We start from the raw sequence: 18,636 nt of genomic DNA, 5'->3' as shown, positions 1-18,636 counted from the left end.
ATAACTGAAATGAAGAACTTAACCGAGAGGTTTCACAGTAGGGTAGGTACAGCCAGAGAGTAGTAAATATCGGGCCTTGTGAGTCTCATGACACGGTTCAGTGTCTATCCCGCATAATGGGGTGTAAGTGAGGTTTTTACCTAAAGGACACAATCAAATTTACTCTTTGCAAATCAGAATCTCTGCTTTTGGCTATCAGAGATCAGCCTACAGAAGACCATTCTACAGAGAACAATTAGAAAATTTATATTCAAATACTAAAAATATCTTTGGAAGGCACTACAGCACTACTGAGACAACCAGGATCTGAAGGTCAAGATCCCAGAAAATGTTCAGACTAAATAAGCAAAGGAAAAGAAGAGATGAAAAAAAGGTCTCAGATGAAAAAAAGAGACATATGGGAACACAGCAAAAAGGTCTAAGACAAACATAACTGGAACTCCAGAAAGGAAAGAAAGACTAATGGTCGAGAATTTTTCCAAAACAGATGACAGAAACTAATTCTGGGACTACGACAAAAAATTATCTCAAGTAGTTCCAAATATAATTATATTTTCAAGCCATGAGAAATGAAAGTACATTTTTAACCACTTGGCAGGTCTGAGACCATCCTAACCAAACAGGATATTTGGAATGGTCAGACACCTTACATGAAAAGTGAGTACTCAATCTAGAAACGCCTGAGAAATAACAGGAAAAAAAGCAGGTAAAGGCAATGGGTTTTCCTTCCTTCCTTCAAGATACATATACTGAACAGAAAATGCATGGCTTTGGGCACTTTCTGCTCTTGGAGAGAGTGGAGCCAACAAAAACGCTGCTTTAGTTTTTACGATGCTCACAAGCTGCTGCTAGTGAAAATATCTTGACAAATCTGTGTGCTGTGAAAGTGTCTGACCTCAAACGAAGCCTCGAATATAGCACCATTTAGTGTGCTGACTCAATTTTTTTAAGGATACATTCTACATATGTAGGTTCCAATAGAAGTAATTATTCTTTTCAAGTTTTTTTGTTTGTTTGTTTTCTGAGAGAGAGAGTGCACGCGCAGGGGAGGGGCAGACGAAAAGGGAGAGGGAGAGTGAGAATCGCAAGCAGGCTCCGTGCCCAGAGCAGAGCCCAATGCAGGGCTCAACCCCATGACCATGAAATCATGATCTGAACCAAAATCAAGAGTCACATGCTCAACCGACTGAGTCACCTCTTTTCAAAGGTTTTTGATTAAAGAAAATCACTGAAGTTTCTAGGCTAGTAGTTCATAATTCCACAAAGAAGAAAAAAGACCCCAACATCATATGCTCACTTTTGAGCTTCTCTTTCTCACTTACTTTCTTGGAAGGATCTTCTGCAGAATTGCCAAGAAGTTCCTAAAACGCACTTCAGAAATTACTGCTACTTATGTTGTTCATCCTATAGGAGTTATCTCATTGACTCTTTATACAACGTCCATGGCTATTAATGTAAAAGTCACTGCTGTTTTGAATCTCTAAGTTTTATAAGATACATTTCACTTTGAGTAAGAATTCTGAGGTGTTAAACTTTAGTTTTAGATTGTGCCAAAATAAATGTATGTGTTAATTTAAAATATAAGGCACATGAATAGGTGTAACTCATGCATCCATTAAATTCTCAAAAGTAAAGTGCAGAGAGAAAATAATCAGTTTTCTGATATTTATGAAATCTGTAAGTAGATTATCAAAAGCAAGCTAACAACAACAATTAAAAAAAATGGAATGCCATATAGTAGTTTAGCTTACATCATTCCATTTAGAAACAGCTATTCATACTATTTTTTTTTTAATTTTTTTTTTTTAATGTTTATTTATTTTTGGGACAGAGAGAGACAGAGCATGAGCGGGGGAGGGGCAGAGAGAGAGGGAGACACAGAATCGGAAACAGGCTCCAGGCTCTGAGCCATCAGCCCAGAGCCTGACCCGGGGCTCGAACCCACGGACCGTAAGATCGTGACCTGGCTGAAGTCGGACGCTTAACCGACTGCGCCACCCAGGCGCCCCAGCTATTCATACTATTAATAAAGCTATTAATAAAGTGTCTTAGATGTGGCGCCTGGGTGGCTCAGTTGGTTAAGCATCCAGCTCTTGGTTTTGGCTCAGGTCACGATCTTGTGGTTTTGTGAGTTCAAGCCCTGCATTGGGCTCTGCACTCGCAGCCCATAGCCTGCTTGGGATTCTTTCTCTCCTTTTCTCTCTCCCCCTCTCTCCCTCCCCCACTCACACGATCTCTTTCTCTCTCCCTTTTCTCTCCCTCCCCCACTCACACTATCTCTTTCTCTCTTAAAATAAAGAAACTTAAAAAAAATGTTTTTTAAGTGTCTTAGATTTTAAAATTTTCATCTTTATTAATTTGCGGCTCACTGTTAACAAGACTTTGACTACATATAACACCAAGTTATTCTCCCCCCCCAAAAGGTTACTATGAATTCAAATAATATGTAAAAAATGATGCAGTGCTACTATTTAAAATAACAGAAATATTTTGAACTTTAAAACATTCATTTAAAAACATCTGAGAGAATAAAAACATTTCATATTTGAAATTTCTAAACTATTCTAAAAATGCTATGTAACTATTCTAATAAAAGGAATATTTTCAAGATTTTTTGCTTTGAAATGGGTGGTTTTCAAAACCGTTCTTTTACACGTTCAATGAATGCATAGCCAATATTTGTTTTTAAATTTTTTTTTAAGTAGGCTCCACGACCAATGTGGGGCTTGAACTCACAACCCTGAGATCAAAAGCCACATGCTCTACCAACTGAGCCAGCTAGGCAACCCCCAATATTACTGTTTTTAAAAATAAAATACATTATAGGAATGCCTGGGTGGCTCAATCAGTGGAGTGTGTGACTCTTGATCTCGGAGTTGTGAGTTCGAGTCTCATGTTGGGTGTGGAAATTACATAAAAATAAAAATCTTTAAAAATTTAATTAATCAAAATAAAATATTGTAACATCAATTCTTTTACAAGTGAAACTGATAAAAGTGTACCAATGAAATTAAATTTAGCTATAAATAGCAAAACAAATAATGGAAAAAACATTGTTAATTTGGGTTGTGTTTTCTTTTCTTCCCCCCACAAACAATTAGGAAAATAGATATATTTTCATTTTGGCTTTCTTTCCCGACTGATGCCATCTAAGCTACTGGTTTCTGCATTCCACTGCATCTGTCCACACATGATCACGGGCCTTCAGCCCAAACTACTTCATTTCATCTACCTTTGGCTTTTTATGGATTTTTTCTCTATTACAAAGGTGACTACAAAGCAGAACTACCATCACAAAGAACCACACTCTGAGATTTCAGCATCTTTACTTAGCTATAGAATTATAACCTCATATTAGAAGGTATATATTTTTCTCTTTTACTTGAATTGTAAATAAAGTAGTCCTCGTCAAATGGTCATTATGAGTTATGTCAACCCAATCCCTTTTAACCTAACAGTGTTCCTTTCAACTACGGTTTATTATACCCACCTCATCATACTTACAATATACAAACAAAAGAAACACAAAGTCAAAGCAGCAATGTTGAAAAGAAAGCAGAAATTACATTTTTAAAACATAAGTAAACTAATTAAAATCTTGAAAATGCAAATGGAACACAAAATATTTTAAAGACTACGGAGGGGGGAGCACCCATTCCATCTTGACCCAAGGCAGCAAGGTAGCAGTGATACCAGCAAGATGTCCTGGAGGACTGTGAAATTGTGCTTAGCAATGGGACCCTTTTATGCCCAAAGCAATGTTCCAGAGTAAACCAAATACACAAAACAGGTCACGGGAAAGCTCTCTGGTGAAGACAGGACGATGGAAGCACCATGCTGCTAGTTGGGCTCTTGGCCTTCCCTGCCTCTAAAAAACCTTACAGGTTTAGAGAACAGTTTGAAAACCTCTAGGGGAAAAGTTGTTCTCTGGACTAGAACATGGTTTAGTAATTTAGGAACCATGCGTTGCGTGACAAGTATTTACGCTGGGACAAAGAGGACAAACAGGTCAAAATTAAAGTAATACTATATTAATAGAAATTATGTTAACACAAATAAAAATATTACTCAACTTCAGAATAATCACAGATAACAATATTCTAGAAGCAGTTTCCCAATATTATTGCTTTGACCAATTAACATATAAAACATCTAAAACTTTAAAAAACTTACTTGGTTAAAGTCCTTTTGTCTCAAGTATGTAATTGCTTTGTTTATTTCCAGATCATTTGCTAGCTCTACATACTGAGAGGCTTTCACAACTTCAACACACCTATGATGTAAAGCATAAAAAAAAGTTACTTTGTTTTGGCATTTTTATGTTGCTGGTGGCTTCCTTAAAACTGACTTTTCAAAAAAATTTTAAAGTGTCCCTAGCACTATCTAAGGCTAAGCACTTGATTTCTTCCGATGCAGGCAGTAAGTTACTAAATTCTTCAGTTCTGATTTTTTTTTTTTTACTCAACTACTGATTTTTTTACCCAACTTTCATTAGCTTGTTGTCACTTCTAATTATTTACGGTATTTTAAATGATTTATATCCATAGTCTCATTTTTAACTTAACTACTAAAACAATTTTAATTTATAACAGGTAAAAGTATTTCTATGTATTTTTTCATCTTAAATGCTCTGATGGTGAGAAAAATTCTATAGAATTTGTAGAGTATGTTTAAGTTTTGTGTCCAAACTTGACGATTATAGATCTGTTCCCCAAAGGACACAGAACGTTTGTTTTTAACTATATATCAGGCACTGCATTAATTCCTTTATAAGCATTATCACACTTAATAGTTTTTTTTTTTTAATGCTTAGTTTTCTAGAGAGAGCGAGCGAGAGAGAGAGAGAGAGAGAGAGAGCGCGCGCACACATGCACGTGAGCAGGGGAGGGGCAGAGAGAGAGGGAGAGAGAGCCCCAAGCAGGCTCTGTGCTGTCAGCATAGAGCCTGACGCAGGGCTCGACCCCATGAACCTCGAGATCATGACCTGAGCCGAAATCAAGAGCCAGATGCTTAACCGACTGAGCCACCCAGGCGCTCCAGCATTATCACATTTAATCCCCACAACAACCCTGAAAGACAGGCATGCTCTCTGTTTTACAGATAGGAAAACGGAAGATCTGAGATCACACAGCTAGAAAACTGGCAAGTGAAAATTTGAAACCCAATTTTTATTGACAGCAAAACCCACTTCACCAAGACTTTCTTTCAAATTGAGGTCAACTGAAATCAGTTTAGTGGATCATGACCTTTTTTAAAAAAAGAGAAGAAGAAAATACTAAAGGGCAATACACATAATAAGGGCAACGATTGTTTCATGCAACATGTTTCTGTAAACTATGTAAAATAAATGTCTGAGGTTCTGGTTCAAAAATGTTTCAAAGCCACTGGCCTGGACAAATAATTTAAAAACATTAAAGCAAAAGATCTCTTTCTTCAGGTAGAATCTTTCATTTTATCTTTGACTTATAAAAGAGCACTTCTGCTTGCAGTGGAGAGAGAGGACTTGAAGCCCTGCCTGCCCGGCCCCCCTTTGAATGGCCCTCTGTCCCCAGCCCCACCCCCAACAAAGGAGCCTGGAGACATGGCTAATGAGGGTGTGAGGACTCCAAGCTAATGATCTGGAAACCACTGACACTTGTTGAATGTCTACTAGATGTCAGACATTATATACCAAATATACAGGGGCTAAAAAAGGATAAACAAAATATGGTTCATGCCCTTACAGGGGATGCAGACCAGTAAATTAAGTTCGTGTAAGAACTATTACAAAGGAACACAAGAATGCAGTGGCAGAGAATCTAAACCAGACTGGGGAAAGGCATTCTAGAGATATCTATACTCAGTTTGAAACTCAACTTTGTATTGCTTACAAGAGACACACCTTAAATTAAGAACACAGAATCATCAAAAGTAAAGTGAAAATAAAAATACCACTTGGGAATGCAAGCTGGTGCAGCCACTCTGGGAAACAGGATGGAGGTTCCTCAAAAAACTAAAAATGGAATTACCCTACGACCCAGCAACTGCACTACTAGGCATTTATCCAAGGGATACAGGTGTGCTCTTTCGAAGGGACACTTGCACCCCCATGTTTATAGCAGCACTATCCACAATAGCCAAAGCGTGGAAAGAGCCCAAATGTCCATCAAGAGATGAATGGATAAAGGAGATGTGGTATATATATACAATGGAGTATTACTTGGCAATCACAAAGAATGACATCTTGCTATTTGCAACTACATGGATGGAACTGGAGGGTATTATGCTAAGCGAAATTACTCAGTCAGAGAAAGACAAAAATCATAAGACTTCACTCATATGAGGACTTTAAGAGACAAAACAGATGAACATAAGGGAAGGGAAAGAAAAGTAATATAAAAACAGGGAGGGGGGGGGGGTGCCTGGGTGGCGCAGTCGGTTAAGCGTCCGACTTCAGCCAGGTCATGATCTCGCAGTCCGTGAGTTCGAGCCCCGCGTCAGGCTCTGGGCTGATGGCTCGGAGCCTGGAGCCTGTTTCCGATTCTGTGTCTCCTTCTCTCTCTGCCCCTCCCCCGTTCATGCTCTGTCTCTCTCTGTCCCAAAAATAAATAAAAATGTAAAAAAAAACCAACAAAACAAAAAAACAGGGAGGGGGACAAAACAGAAGAGACTCATAAATATGGAGAACAAACTGAGGGTTACTGGAGGGGTGGTGGGAGGGGGATGGGCTAAATGGGTAAGGGGCACAAAGGAATCTACTCCTGAAATCATTGTTGCACTATATGCTAACTAATTTGGATGTAAATTTTAAAAAATTAAAAAAAAAGAAAAAAGAAAAAAGAAAAAAATCCTCTTTGCGGCTTCCCAGGAGAAACAATGAAGATACCTTTGTTGAGACCCTTGGGAATGCTGGTGGAGGGGATTTCAGGATACTAGCAGATGCCTAGGGAGACAGAAATTCCTTCCAGAGATAGGAGAGAATTATGTCATGGAAGATGAGTCTGACCTTGGGATTTCAGCTTGGATAGAAAAAGAGCTTTTTTGAGAATAAACTCTGGAGGGTTTCTGAATGCCCTCCAGGGCAGCTCTTGAGAACTTGTTCTAAATGTCCTGTAGAGAAGTTTCTAAATCTAAAAGAGTATGGCTAACTCATCAGAGCCCCAAATAGCTGTATTCATCATGTAAAGTCAATTCAAGATCTTCTAAGAGAAGTAAAGACAAAAGAAAACAACTCTTTGGACTTAAAAGACACAAAGCTCAACACGTTAGGAAAACTCTCAAAAAAAAAAAAAAAAAGAAGTTCTGATAATAAAGTTATGAATGACTCTGAAAACAAAAAAAACAACACTGATCAATCTACCAGGGATATACCTCTAAATCTTCATGCAACCAATAACATAATTTCAAAATAATATAAAGCAAAGTTAATAATCTAAAAGAAGAAATGTAGAAATCTACAACTGCAGTAAAAAACTTTTAACAGACCCCTCTCAATAGCTAAAAGAATAACCAAACAAAAATCAATAAGAATAAATTGACAAATTCCTTAAAAATGCACCTTATCCAAAGTGACACAAGAAAGTCAAAATAATCTTGTAATCATTAAAAAAAGTAGAATCTGTTAATAAAACCCTCCCTATAAAGACAACTTTGAATGCAGACAGCTTTACTAGTAAATTCCTCTATTTGTTTAATAAAGAAATAATACCAATCTCATAAACTCCTCCGGGGGGGGGAAAAACCACATCCAAACTTGTGATATAAAGTCAGCTTAACCTTGTTAACAAAGTCAAAGACATTATTTTTTTTAATGTTTTATTTATTTTTGAGAAAGAGAGCGAGCGGGGGAGAGGCAGAGAGAAAGAGAGCAAGACAGAGAATCTGAAGCAGGCTCCATGCTATCAGCACAGAGCCCAATGCAGGGCTCAAACTTATGAGTTGTGAGACAGATCATGACCTGAGCTGAAGTCGGACGCGTAACTGACTGAGCCACCCAGGTACCCCCAGAGACATTATTTTTAAAGATACAAACCTCATCCTTCTCATTAATATGGATGGGAAAATGCTTAGGTAATGATTAGCAAATCAAATCCAGTGATATTTTAAAAGGATAATACATCACAATCAAGTGGAGTTAAATTGATAAGAACTGATAAAAATTCTTAGCCTGACCAGAAACAAAAGTAAAAATTCCTTAATTTGATAGAGTATTTACAAGAATCCAATAGCAAACATCATACATAATGGCAGGTTGTGAAAAGTTTTAACCCTGTGAATTCAGGAAAAAACAAAAATGCCTACTGTATCACCACTTCTATTCAGCACTGAACTGGACATCACAGCCAGTGTAATGAAGCAAGAAAACAAACAGAAAGAAGCATAAAGATTGACTAGACAGAAAGAAAAGTGTCATTATCTGCAGATAGAATAAATGTGTATTTAGATAACCCAAAAGAATCTAGAGATGACTATTTGAAAAAGTAAATTTATTAATAAGGTCAGTGGATAAATATCACTATCTAAAATTCAACTGTATATCTACATACAAGAAATGCACAAGTAGAAAACAAAATTTTAAAACTATGCTGTATGCCATCAGAAACATCAAACGTGTAGGAATAAATGTAACACAAGACATGCAGATCTCTAGACTTAAAACTAAAAAGTATTTCAAAGAAATTACAAAGACCTAAATGGAGGCATGTATTGTACTTACGGATTTGAAAAGTAAACATCTTAAAGATGTCAGTTCTCTCCAGCCTGATCACTGGATTTCAATAAAATCCCAATTATTTCCCCAGTAGGTCAAGAGAAGTGACAGACAAGCTGCAGACTAAAAGAAATCATTTGAAAAACACTGTCCAGACCTTCGCTAAGCTACTGTGCCCTACTGCTACCTTGGCGTCCATCTTGTTTGGCCACGTGGCCTGTTGGGACCAAAAACTAACGCTAGCCTCTAACACAAGTATGTGTCCCAGGCAGCCTCTGTAGAGCACCAAGCAAATCTAAGTTCCTGATAGGACTTCCCCAAAAGTCCTTGTGATAAACAGTCTCCCCCACCTCCCAAGGCCTTCCCCTTATGCACCCCCCCTACACAGACCCTCATGATGCTTACTGACGCCCCTACTCTTTGGTTTGAATGGACCCATCTGGCCTTACGCCATGAGCCCCAGAACACTCCACCCACAGATGCTAGTAAGGCATGTGCCCCAGGTCCTGCCTCTCTCTCTGCCTGTATCTGTCTTGACTTCCCTGGGTGGCATTGCCAGGTATGCTGTGTACTTCCTCTAGGGTCTATAACAAACTTACCTCAGTTTCTCATGGTCGAGAATAATATTCCATTGTATGGTTATACCAGTACACAGCAATGAAAATGAACAAACCAGAGCTACATGCAACAACATTGCCAACTGCTATAGAGTAAAAGACACCGGACACAAAACAACAGGCATGGTACGAGTCCACCTATATAATGTTTAAAAGAATGCAAAACTAAATTATAGTGTTTAGGAATGCCTGGTTGTGTGGTTAAAGTATGTAGAAAAGCTAGGAAGTGATTTACCATTTCTCTGGAGATACCTGTCACCCTTCAGAGTGGGAGGGGCAGGGTCTGGGATAGGCTCAGCAGAGCTTCTAAGGTGCTGGCTATGTTCTCTTCTTTAAATGTTATTTATCTAAGCTATGTAATGACATAGGTGTTTGCTGTGTGATAAATCACCGAGCTGATGTTATTATTTTGTACAATTTTTATGTGCTTTATATTACACCATAAGGTTAAAAATAATTTTAACCCTATATTAAATGAATTAACAAAATACAGTAAGAATGACAGAATGATATATAATTGAAAAATCCAAATAATGTCAAGACTGAATTTTCCTTTTTCTTTATTTAAATTTTTAAAAATTAAAAAAATTTTTTTATATATATAGATTCCTCAAGTGGGAGAGGGACAGAGGGAGAAAGAATTTGTAAAATTTTATTTAAATCCAAGTTAGTTAACATATAGTGTAATAATGGTTTCAGGAGTAGAATTTAGTGATTCATCACTTACATATAACACCCACTGCTCACCACAAGTGCCCCTCTTAGTGCCTATCACCCATTTAGCCCATCTGCCCACCAAACACCCCTCCAGCAACCCTCAGTTTGTTCTCTGAATTTAAGACTCTCTTATGGTTTGCCTGTTTTTAACTTATTTTTTCCTTCCCTACCCCTATGTTCATCTGTTTTGTTTCTTAAATTCCACGAGTGAAATCATATATTATCTTTCTCTAACTTATTCAACTTAGCATAATACACTCTACTTCCAGCCATGTTGTTGCAAATAGTAAGATTTCATTCTTTTTGATTGCTGAGTAATATTCCATTGCGGGGTTGGGGGTGGTGTGTGTGTGTGTGTGTGTGTGTGTGTGTGTGTGTGTATCACTTCTGTATCCATTCATCAGTCGATGGACATTTGGGCTCTCCACAGGTTGGCTATTATTGATAGTACTGCCATAAACATTGGGGTCCATATGCCCCTTCCAATCAGCAATTTTGTATCCTTTAGATAAACACTACAATGTGCAATTGCTGGGTCATAAGCTAGCTCTATTTTTAACTGTTTTGAGGAACCTTCATATTGTTTTCCAGAATGGCTGCACCAGTTTGCATTCCCACCAGCTGTGCAAAAGTGTTCCCCTTTCTCCGCATCCTCGCTAACATCTGTTGTTTCCCGAGTTGTTAATTTTAGCCATTGTGACAGGTGTGAGGTGGTATCTCATTGCAGTTTTTTTTTTTTAATTTGTATTTACCTGATGATGAATGATGTTGAGCATCTTTTTGTGTACCTGTTAGCCATCTGGATGTGTTCTTTGGAAAAGTGTTCATTCATGTCCTTGTTCCATTTTTCACTGGATTATTTGTTTTTTGGGTTTTGAGTTTGATAAATTCTTTATAGATTTTGGATACTAACCCTTTATCTGATACATCATTTGCAAATATCTTCTCCCATTCCATTGGTTGCCTTTTAGTTTTGTTGATGGTTTCCTTCACCATGCAGAAGCTTTTTATCTTGATGAGGTCCCAATAGTTCATTTTTGTTTTTGTTTCCCTTGACTTCAGAGATATGTCTAATTAGAAATTGCTGCAGCCAAGGTCAAAGAGGTTGTTGCCTGTTTTCTCCTGTAGGATGATGGTTTCCTGTCTCACATTTGTCTTTTATCGATTTTGAGTTTATTTTTGTGTATGGTGTAAGAAAGTGGTCCAGATTCATTCTTCTGCAGGTCTCTGTCCAGTTTTCCCAACACCATTTGCTGAAGAGACTGTTTCTTCCATTGGATAGTCTTTCCTGCTTGTCAAAGATTAGTTGGCTATAGATGTGTGGGTCCATTTCTGGGTTCTCTATTCTGTTCCATTGATCTCTGCATCTGTTTTTGTGCCAGTACCATACTTTCTTGATGATTACAGGTTTGTAACACAACTTGAAGTCCAAAATTGTGATGCCTCCAGCTTTGGTTTTCTTTTTCATCATTACTTTGGCTATTCAGGGTCTTTTCTGGTTCCATACAAATTTTATGATGGTTTGTTCTAGCTCTTGAGGAATGCTGGTATTATTTTGATAGGGATTGCATTGAATATGTAGATTGCTTTGGGTAGCATCAACATTTTAACAGTATTTGTTCTTCTAATCCATGAGCATGGAATGCCTTTCCATTTCTTTATGTCTTCTTTAATTTCTTATATAAGCTTTCTATAGTTTTCAGCATACAGATCTTTTACCTCTTTGGTTATGCTTATTCCTAGGTATTTTATGGGTTTTGGTACAATTGTAAATGAGATCGATTCCTTGATTTCTCTTTCTGCTGCTTTATTATTGGTGTATAGAAATGCAACTGATATCTGTACATTGATTTTATATCCTGCGACTTTGCTGGATTCATGTATCAGTTCTAGAAGTTTTTTTGGTGGAGTCTTTTGGGTTTTCCAAAAGGAAAACAGGGTTTTCACTCTGTGAAGAGTGAAAGTTTGACTTTTTCCTTGCTAATCTGTATGCTTTTTCTTTCTTTTTGTCTGATTGCTGAGGCTAGGACTGCCAACACTGTGTTGAACAGTGGTGAGAGTGAACATCCCTGTTGTGTTCCCGATGTTAGGGGGAAAGCTCTCAGTTTTCCCCTTGAGGATGATATTAGCTGTTGGTCTTTTGTATACGGCCTTTAGGATGTTGAGGTATGTTCTTTCTATGCCTACTTTCTTGAGGGTTTCTATCAAGAAAAGATGCTGTATTTTGTTAAATGCTTTTTCTGCATATATCAAGAGGATCATATGATTCTTACCCTTTCTTTTATTAATGTGATATATCACATTGATTTGTGGATATTGAACAAGCCCTGCAGCCCAGGAATAAATCCCACTTGATCATGATGAATAATTCTTTAAATGTATTGTTGGATTTGGTTTGCTAGTATCTTGTTGAGAATTTTTGCATCCGTGTTCATCACGGAGATTGGTCTGTGGTTTTCCTCTTTAGTGGGGACTTTAGTTTTGGAATCAAGGTAATGCTGGCCTTGAATGAGTTGGGATGTTTTCCTTCCATTTCTATTTTTTGGAACAGCTTCAAAAGAATAGGTGTTAAGTCTTCTTTAAATGTTTGGTAGAATTCCCTGGAAAGCCATCTGGCCCTGGACTCCTGTTTGTTGGGAGATTTTTGATTACTAATTCAATTTCTTCACTGGTTATAGCTCTGTTCAAATTTTCTATTTCTTCCTGATTCAGTTTTGGTAGTTTATGTTTCTAGGAATTTTTCCATTTCTTCCAGATTGCTCAATTTGTTGGTATATAATTGTTCATAATATTCTCTTATATTGTTTGTATTTCTACAGTGTTGGTTGTGATGTCTCTGCTTTCATCCATGATTTTATTTATTTTGGTCCTTTCCTTTTTCTTTTTAATAAATCTGGCTAGGGGCTTATCAATTTTGTTAATTCTTTCAAAGATCCAGATCCTGGTTTCGTTGATCTGTTCTGCTGTTTCGTTTTGTTTTGTTTTAATATCATTGGTTTCTGCTCCAGTCTTTATTATTTCCCTTCTACTGCTGTTTTGGGGCTTTATTTGCTGTTATTTTTCCATTTTCCAGCTCCTTTGGGTGTTAAGATTAGGTTGTGTATTTGAGACATTTCTTCCTTCTTTAGGAAGGCCTGGATTGCTATATACTTCCCTCTTATGACTGCCTTTGCTACATCCCAGAGGTTTTGGGCTGTCATGTTTTCATTTTCACTGGCTTCCATGAACTTTTTCGTTTCCTCTTTAATTTCTTGGTCAACCCATTCTTTCTTTAGTAAAATGTTCTTTAATCTCAAAGTATTTGTGGTCTTTCCAATTTTTTTCTTGTGATTGATTTCTATAGAAGTTTCATAGTGTTATAGTCTGAAAATATGCAAGGGATGATCTCAATCTTTTTGTACTTGCTGAGGGCTGATTTGTGCCACAGCATGTGATCTATTCTGGAGAATGTTCCATGTACACTTGAGAAGAATGTGTATTCTGATGCTTTGGGATGAAATATTCTGAATGTAAACTGTTAAGTCCATCTCTTCCAGTGTGCCATTCAAAGCCAGTGTTTCCTTGTTGGTTTTCTGCTTAGGTGATCTGTCCATTGCTATAAGTGGAGTGTTAAAGTCCCTACTATTATGGTATTATTATCAATGAGTTTATGTTTGTGATTAATGGACTTATATGTTTGGGTGTTTCTTTGTTGGGGCATAAATATTTACAACTGTTAGATCTTACTGGTGGATAGACCCCTTAGTTATGATATACAATATAATGCCCTTCTTCACCTCTTGTTACAGCCTTTGTTTTATCTTTTTTTTTTTTTTTCAACGTTTATTTATTTTTGGGACAGAGAGAGACAGAGCATGAACGGGGGAGGGGCAGAGAGAGAGGGCCAGGTTCCCGGCCAGAATCGGAAACAGGCTCCAGGCTCTGAGCCATCAGCCCAGAGCCCGACGCGGGGCTCGAACTCACGGACCGCGAGATCGTGACCTGGCTGAAGTCGGACTCTTAACCGACTGCACCACCCAGGCGCCCCCAGCCTTTGTTTTAAAATCCAGTTTGTCTGGGGGCGCTGAGGTGGCTCGGTTATTTGAGCATCCAACTTCGGCTCAGGTCATGATCTCAGTTTCTGAGTTCGAGCCCTGCATCGGGCTCGCTGCTGTCAGTGCAGAGCCCACTTTGGATCTTCTGTCCCCCCCTCTCTCTGACCTTCCCCACTTGCTCTCTGTCTCTCTCGTAAATAAATAAACATTAAAATCTAGTTTGTCTTATAGAAGTATGGCTACTCCAACTTTCTTTTGATGTCCATTAACATGATAAATGGTTCTCCATCCCCTTACTTTCAATCTTCCAGGTGTCTAAAATGAGTCTCTTGTAGGCAGCATATAGATGGCCCTTTTTTTTTTTTTTAATCCATTCTGATACCCTATGTCTTTTGATTGGAGCATTTAGTCCATTTACATTTAGAGTGATTACTGAAAAATATGAATTTAGTGCCATAGTGTTGCCTACAGAGTTGGAGTTTCTGGTGATGTTCTCTGATCCTTTCTAGTCTTCGTTGCTTTTGTCCTTTTTTGTTTCGTTTTGTTTTTTCTCCACTCAAATAGTCCCCCTTAAAATTTCTTGCAGGGCTGGTTTAGTGATCACACACTCCTTTCATTTTTGTTTGTCTGGGAATCTCTTCATCGAGAGAGAGAGTCTTAAGCAGGTTCCATGCTCAGTTTGGAGACTGACACGGGGCTCAATCCCACAACTGTGGGATAGTGACCTGAGCTGAAATCATGAGTCACACGCTCAACCGCAAGAGCCACTCAGGTGCCTTTTTTTTAAATAGCCACATTAATATCATTTTAAAAAGTCTTTAATGTAAATCAGCCTCAAAAAGCTAGGTCTGAATGAATAGAAAAATAATAGTCTTTAAATTTCAAAACTGGTTCCCTTTTACTGAATGATTTAACATAAAATACAAGGAACTGGTCTAACGGGTCCAGGTCTAAGGTGAAACAGAAGACTCTATACTGAGTTCTGTCTTGATGATATAATATAAATATTATTCAAATGGAACAGAAATCCGATAGCTTAGTTTAAATGTTTCTTTATGTTAATTTCAAGTCCTAAAAATTATCCAGACATGGAGCAGATGTTATTTATATCTTAAAAAGCCTCTTCTTCAGTTTTTTTACAAAGAACAAGACATTTCAGGAAAGCAGACACGGAGGAAGTATGACACCCACAAAGAACCATTATGGAATGTTTTCCTACATATGAAACATCTTGTAACCCCAGGCAAAGGCTCTGATGTTGACTGTAAACAGCACGGCCCTGCATTTAAAAATATAGACAGATAAGCAGATAGGTGGAGAGACAGATATGCACATGGGTTCTGTATGTGTATAGCCACATAAAATGTACACTATATGCACCCATGTCCACATACACATATAGAGTAAAGTTTCTGAAAAATATGATGTAAGCTTTACATCTTTCTTCAAAGTTACTAGAAACATGGGCTTTCATGTAACCTGAGCTTTGGTAAATTTTTTTTTTCAACTGCCAAGTTCTATCTAGGGAAATGAACGCCTACCTAGTTAACACATAAAGAAATAGGACTTAATACATTTTAGGTTATAAACGGAGTCTTTAAAATACCCATGTGTTATAACAAGTGTATTATGAACACTATGTTTGTTGGCAAAAACTAACACTTATATTAGTTTTCTACTGGAGGATCGATGTCAGCAAAATAGTGGTATAGGAATTTCTAGTGCCTGTATCCTCCCAGAAATATCAATTTTAAGACCTATCCATGCATGAAAATACTTCCACAAGAGCTAAAGATTCTAGGTGAGGGATTACACCACCTGGGTGGAGGTGAGCTATATGAAAAGATAGGATAGATAGATTCACACACCCTCTTTACCTCTCCTTTGAGCCCAGACAGCTCAGCATGGAGAAAGGGAGCCTTTCTGTGAGAGAAGTTGAGTAAAGTAAGTGTCTGACTTCACCACAGCCTCCAGTCCAGCCTGCCCTGGCACCAGAGTGACTCTCATTGCCCTTAATGGCTCTGGCAGTCTCCTGTGACTCCAGGCCGCTGCCCACCCTGGTGCCTGTGGGATTCTACATCCTTAGGTGGCTCCTGGGTAGTGCCTGTGAAACCTGGTGGCCCGCTTGCCCCAGTGCCTGTCGGCTCTAGTGGCTACAAGTGGCTCCTGCAAACCTCAGTCCCTGGCCCAATGGGCACCAGTAGGCCCCGGTGGTTCCAGGCAACCTCCACGGCGCCAGGTTCCCAGCCAGCTCCCCAGCCAGCTCCCACGAACCCAGGCTCCTGGCACATCCCAGCACCCGCCAGCTCCCAGGCAGCAACTTTGGCCCAGTGCTTGCAATCAGCACCTGTAAACCCAGAGACAGTATGACTGGGCCTAGACACAGGATGACTACTGTGTCCTCAAGCTTTCAAGCCACCTCAGCACCGGGCTAGCTACTAGCCCCAAGCCTCCAGACCATCCCAGCCCCAGGTCAACCCTCCTCCAGGAATAAAGGAACTGGCAGCACCATTTCCCTCCACCGGCCCAACATAAACACACATCCACCCACGGGACTTGCTCACACCGCTGCCTCTATCCCTGCACATCGTGCTTCTGCCAGTGTACCCCTTTCGACAGCCCACCTTGGTCTGGATGCTGCGGGGCCCCTCCCCCAGATGACCCACGGCACCCAAAGCTTGCCCGCATGCCAGGCCCTCTGCCCTCCGCCGTGCTTCAGCAGATCCGCCCTCTCCAGCACACTCTCGGCCAGAGCCCATAGAGGATGGTGCCGCAGGCCTGGTAGTGTGCAAGCAGCCCCTACAGTGGCCGGCACCACTCCAAGGTGACTTCTGCCCCGGAGACTGGGAAAAATAACCACACACACACACACACACACACACACACACACACCAGTCAGATGGAGGCCCCAGCCGTGGGCTGGCGGCAGACAACTGGTCCAACTGCAGGCCCTGCGAACCGGTGAAAGCTTCTCAGGGGACAACACAGGGAAAGCGTCCTGCAGTTTGGTGCTACTGCATCTCTGGCAAATGCTTGTTCTGCCTCGCCTGGAGCCCAAGGCCTCTCCAGACTGGCCCACCACACCACAAAGGCAAAGGGAGCCACTGCAGACGACTGGACCGAAGGAGAAAGTGGCTCAGCCACACGGCAGGGCACACACATCACACACAGGAGACATTCTCTGAAGCACCAGGGTGTCGTAAACAGGGAACACTGCATGGCAGGGCTTCTTTACGAGACCAGTACTCTAGGGGTGCCTGGGTGGCTCAATAGGTTCAGTATCTGACTCTTGATTTTGGCTTAGGTCATGATCTCACAGTTTGTGAGACTGATCCCTGCATCAGGCTCTGTGCCGACAGCGTGGAGCCTGCTTGAGATTCTCTCTTTCCCTCGCTCTCTCTTCCTCTCCCCTGCTCTCTTTCTCTCAAAATAAATAAATAAACATAAAAAAAATAAGGCCAATGCTCTAAAGAACAGGGGACAGCCTGACTTTTCTCACACACTGAAACAGACACAGAGAGACAAACTGAGGAGACAGAGGAGTATGTCCCAAACAAAAGAACAGGAGAAAATCACAGCAAGAGACCTAAGTGAAACAGAGGTAAATAATATGCCTGATAGAGAATTTAAAGTAATGATCGTAAAGATACTCACTGGACTTGACAGAAGAGTGGAGGACATAAGTGAGACCCCTAATGATGAGATATAAAAGAATCAATCAGAAATGAAGAATACAATAAATGAAATCAAAAATACATTAGATAGTATAAATAGTAGGCTAGACGAGGCAGAAGAACCAATCACTGACCCTACAGGATGGAGTAAGTGAAAGTAATCAAGCTGAGCAAATGAGGAAAAAAATTTATGCAAAAGAAGAACAGACTTAGGCAATTCAGTGATACCATCAAATATAATAACATGACATGACAGGGATCCCAGAAAGACAAGAGAAAGCAAAGGGGACAGAAAATGTATTTGAAGAAATAGTTGAAAACTTCCTGAATCTGGAGAAGGAAACAGAAATCCAGATCCCCCAACAAAATATAACCAAAGAAGTTCCACGCCAAGACACATAGTAATTAAAATGGCAAAAAGTAGTGAGAAAGGAAAAAAATTTAAAAGCAGCAAGACAAAAGCAGTCAGTCACCTACAAGGGAAAGCCCATAAGGCTGTCAGCAGAATTTTCAACAGAAACTTAGCAGGCCAGAAGGGAGTAGCATGATATATCCAAAGTGCTCAAAGGAAAAAATGTGCAGACAAGAACACTAGACCTAGCAAGGCTATCATTCAGAATAGAAGGAGAGATACAGAGTTTCCCAGAAATGTTAAAGGGGACTCTGAGTGAAAAGACCATAAGCAAGAATAAGAAAAGTAGGAATCAAAAAAGCAATAAAAACGAGTTCTCTGTAAATATCACTCAAGGGATTCACAAAATAAAGGGGCGTAAAGTATGCCACCATATACCTAAAATGTAGAGAGGAGAAGAGTAAAGAATGGGTTCTGAGCCTGGATGGCTCAGTCGGTTAAGCATCCAACTCTTGATCTTAGCTTAGGTCATGATCTCACAATTCATGAGATT

At 39.4% G+C, this 18,636-nt stretch overlaps 1 protein-coding gene across 5 annotated transcripts in view; it reads right to left on the bottom strand.

The window, feature by feature from the left end:
- Positions 1-18,636, bottom strand: part of IFT88 (intraflagellar transport 88) — a 133,156-nt gene that overhangs the window by 60,260 nt on the left and 54,260 nt on the right. For all 5 annotated transcript variants that reach the window (XM_043574755.1, XM_043574763.1, XM_043574773.1 and 2 more), the window contains one exon: positions 4,174-4,273. In XM_043574755.1, coding sequence (XP_043430690.1) covers positions 4,174-4,273 — 100 coding nt within the window. The remainder of the gene's footprint in view (positions 1-4,173; positions 4,274-18,636) is intronic.

The sequence above is a fragment of the Prionailurus bengalensis genome, chromosome A1, assembly GCF_016509475.1.
Source record: "Prionailurus bengalensis isolate Pbe53 chromosome A1, Fcat_Pben_1.1_paternal_pri, whole genome shotgun sequence".
Classification (NCBI taxonomy): domain Eukaryota; kingdom Metazoa; phylum Chordata; class Mammalia; order Carnivora; family Felidae; genus Prionailurus; species Prionailurus bengalensis.
Note: the sequence above shows the minus strand (reverse complement) of the source record. Positions and strands in the feature narration are given on the sequence as shown.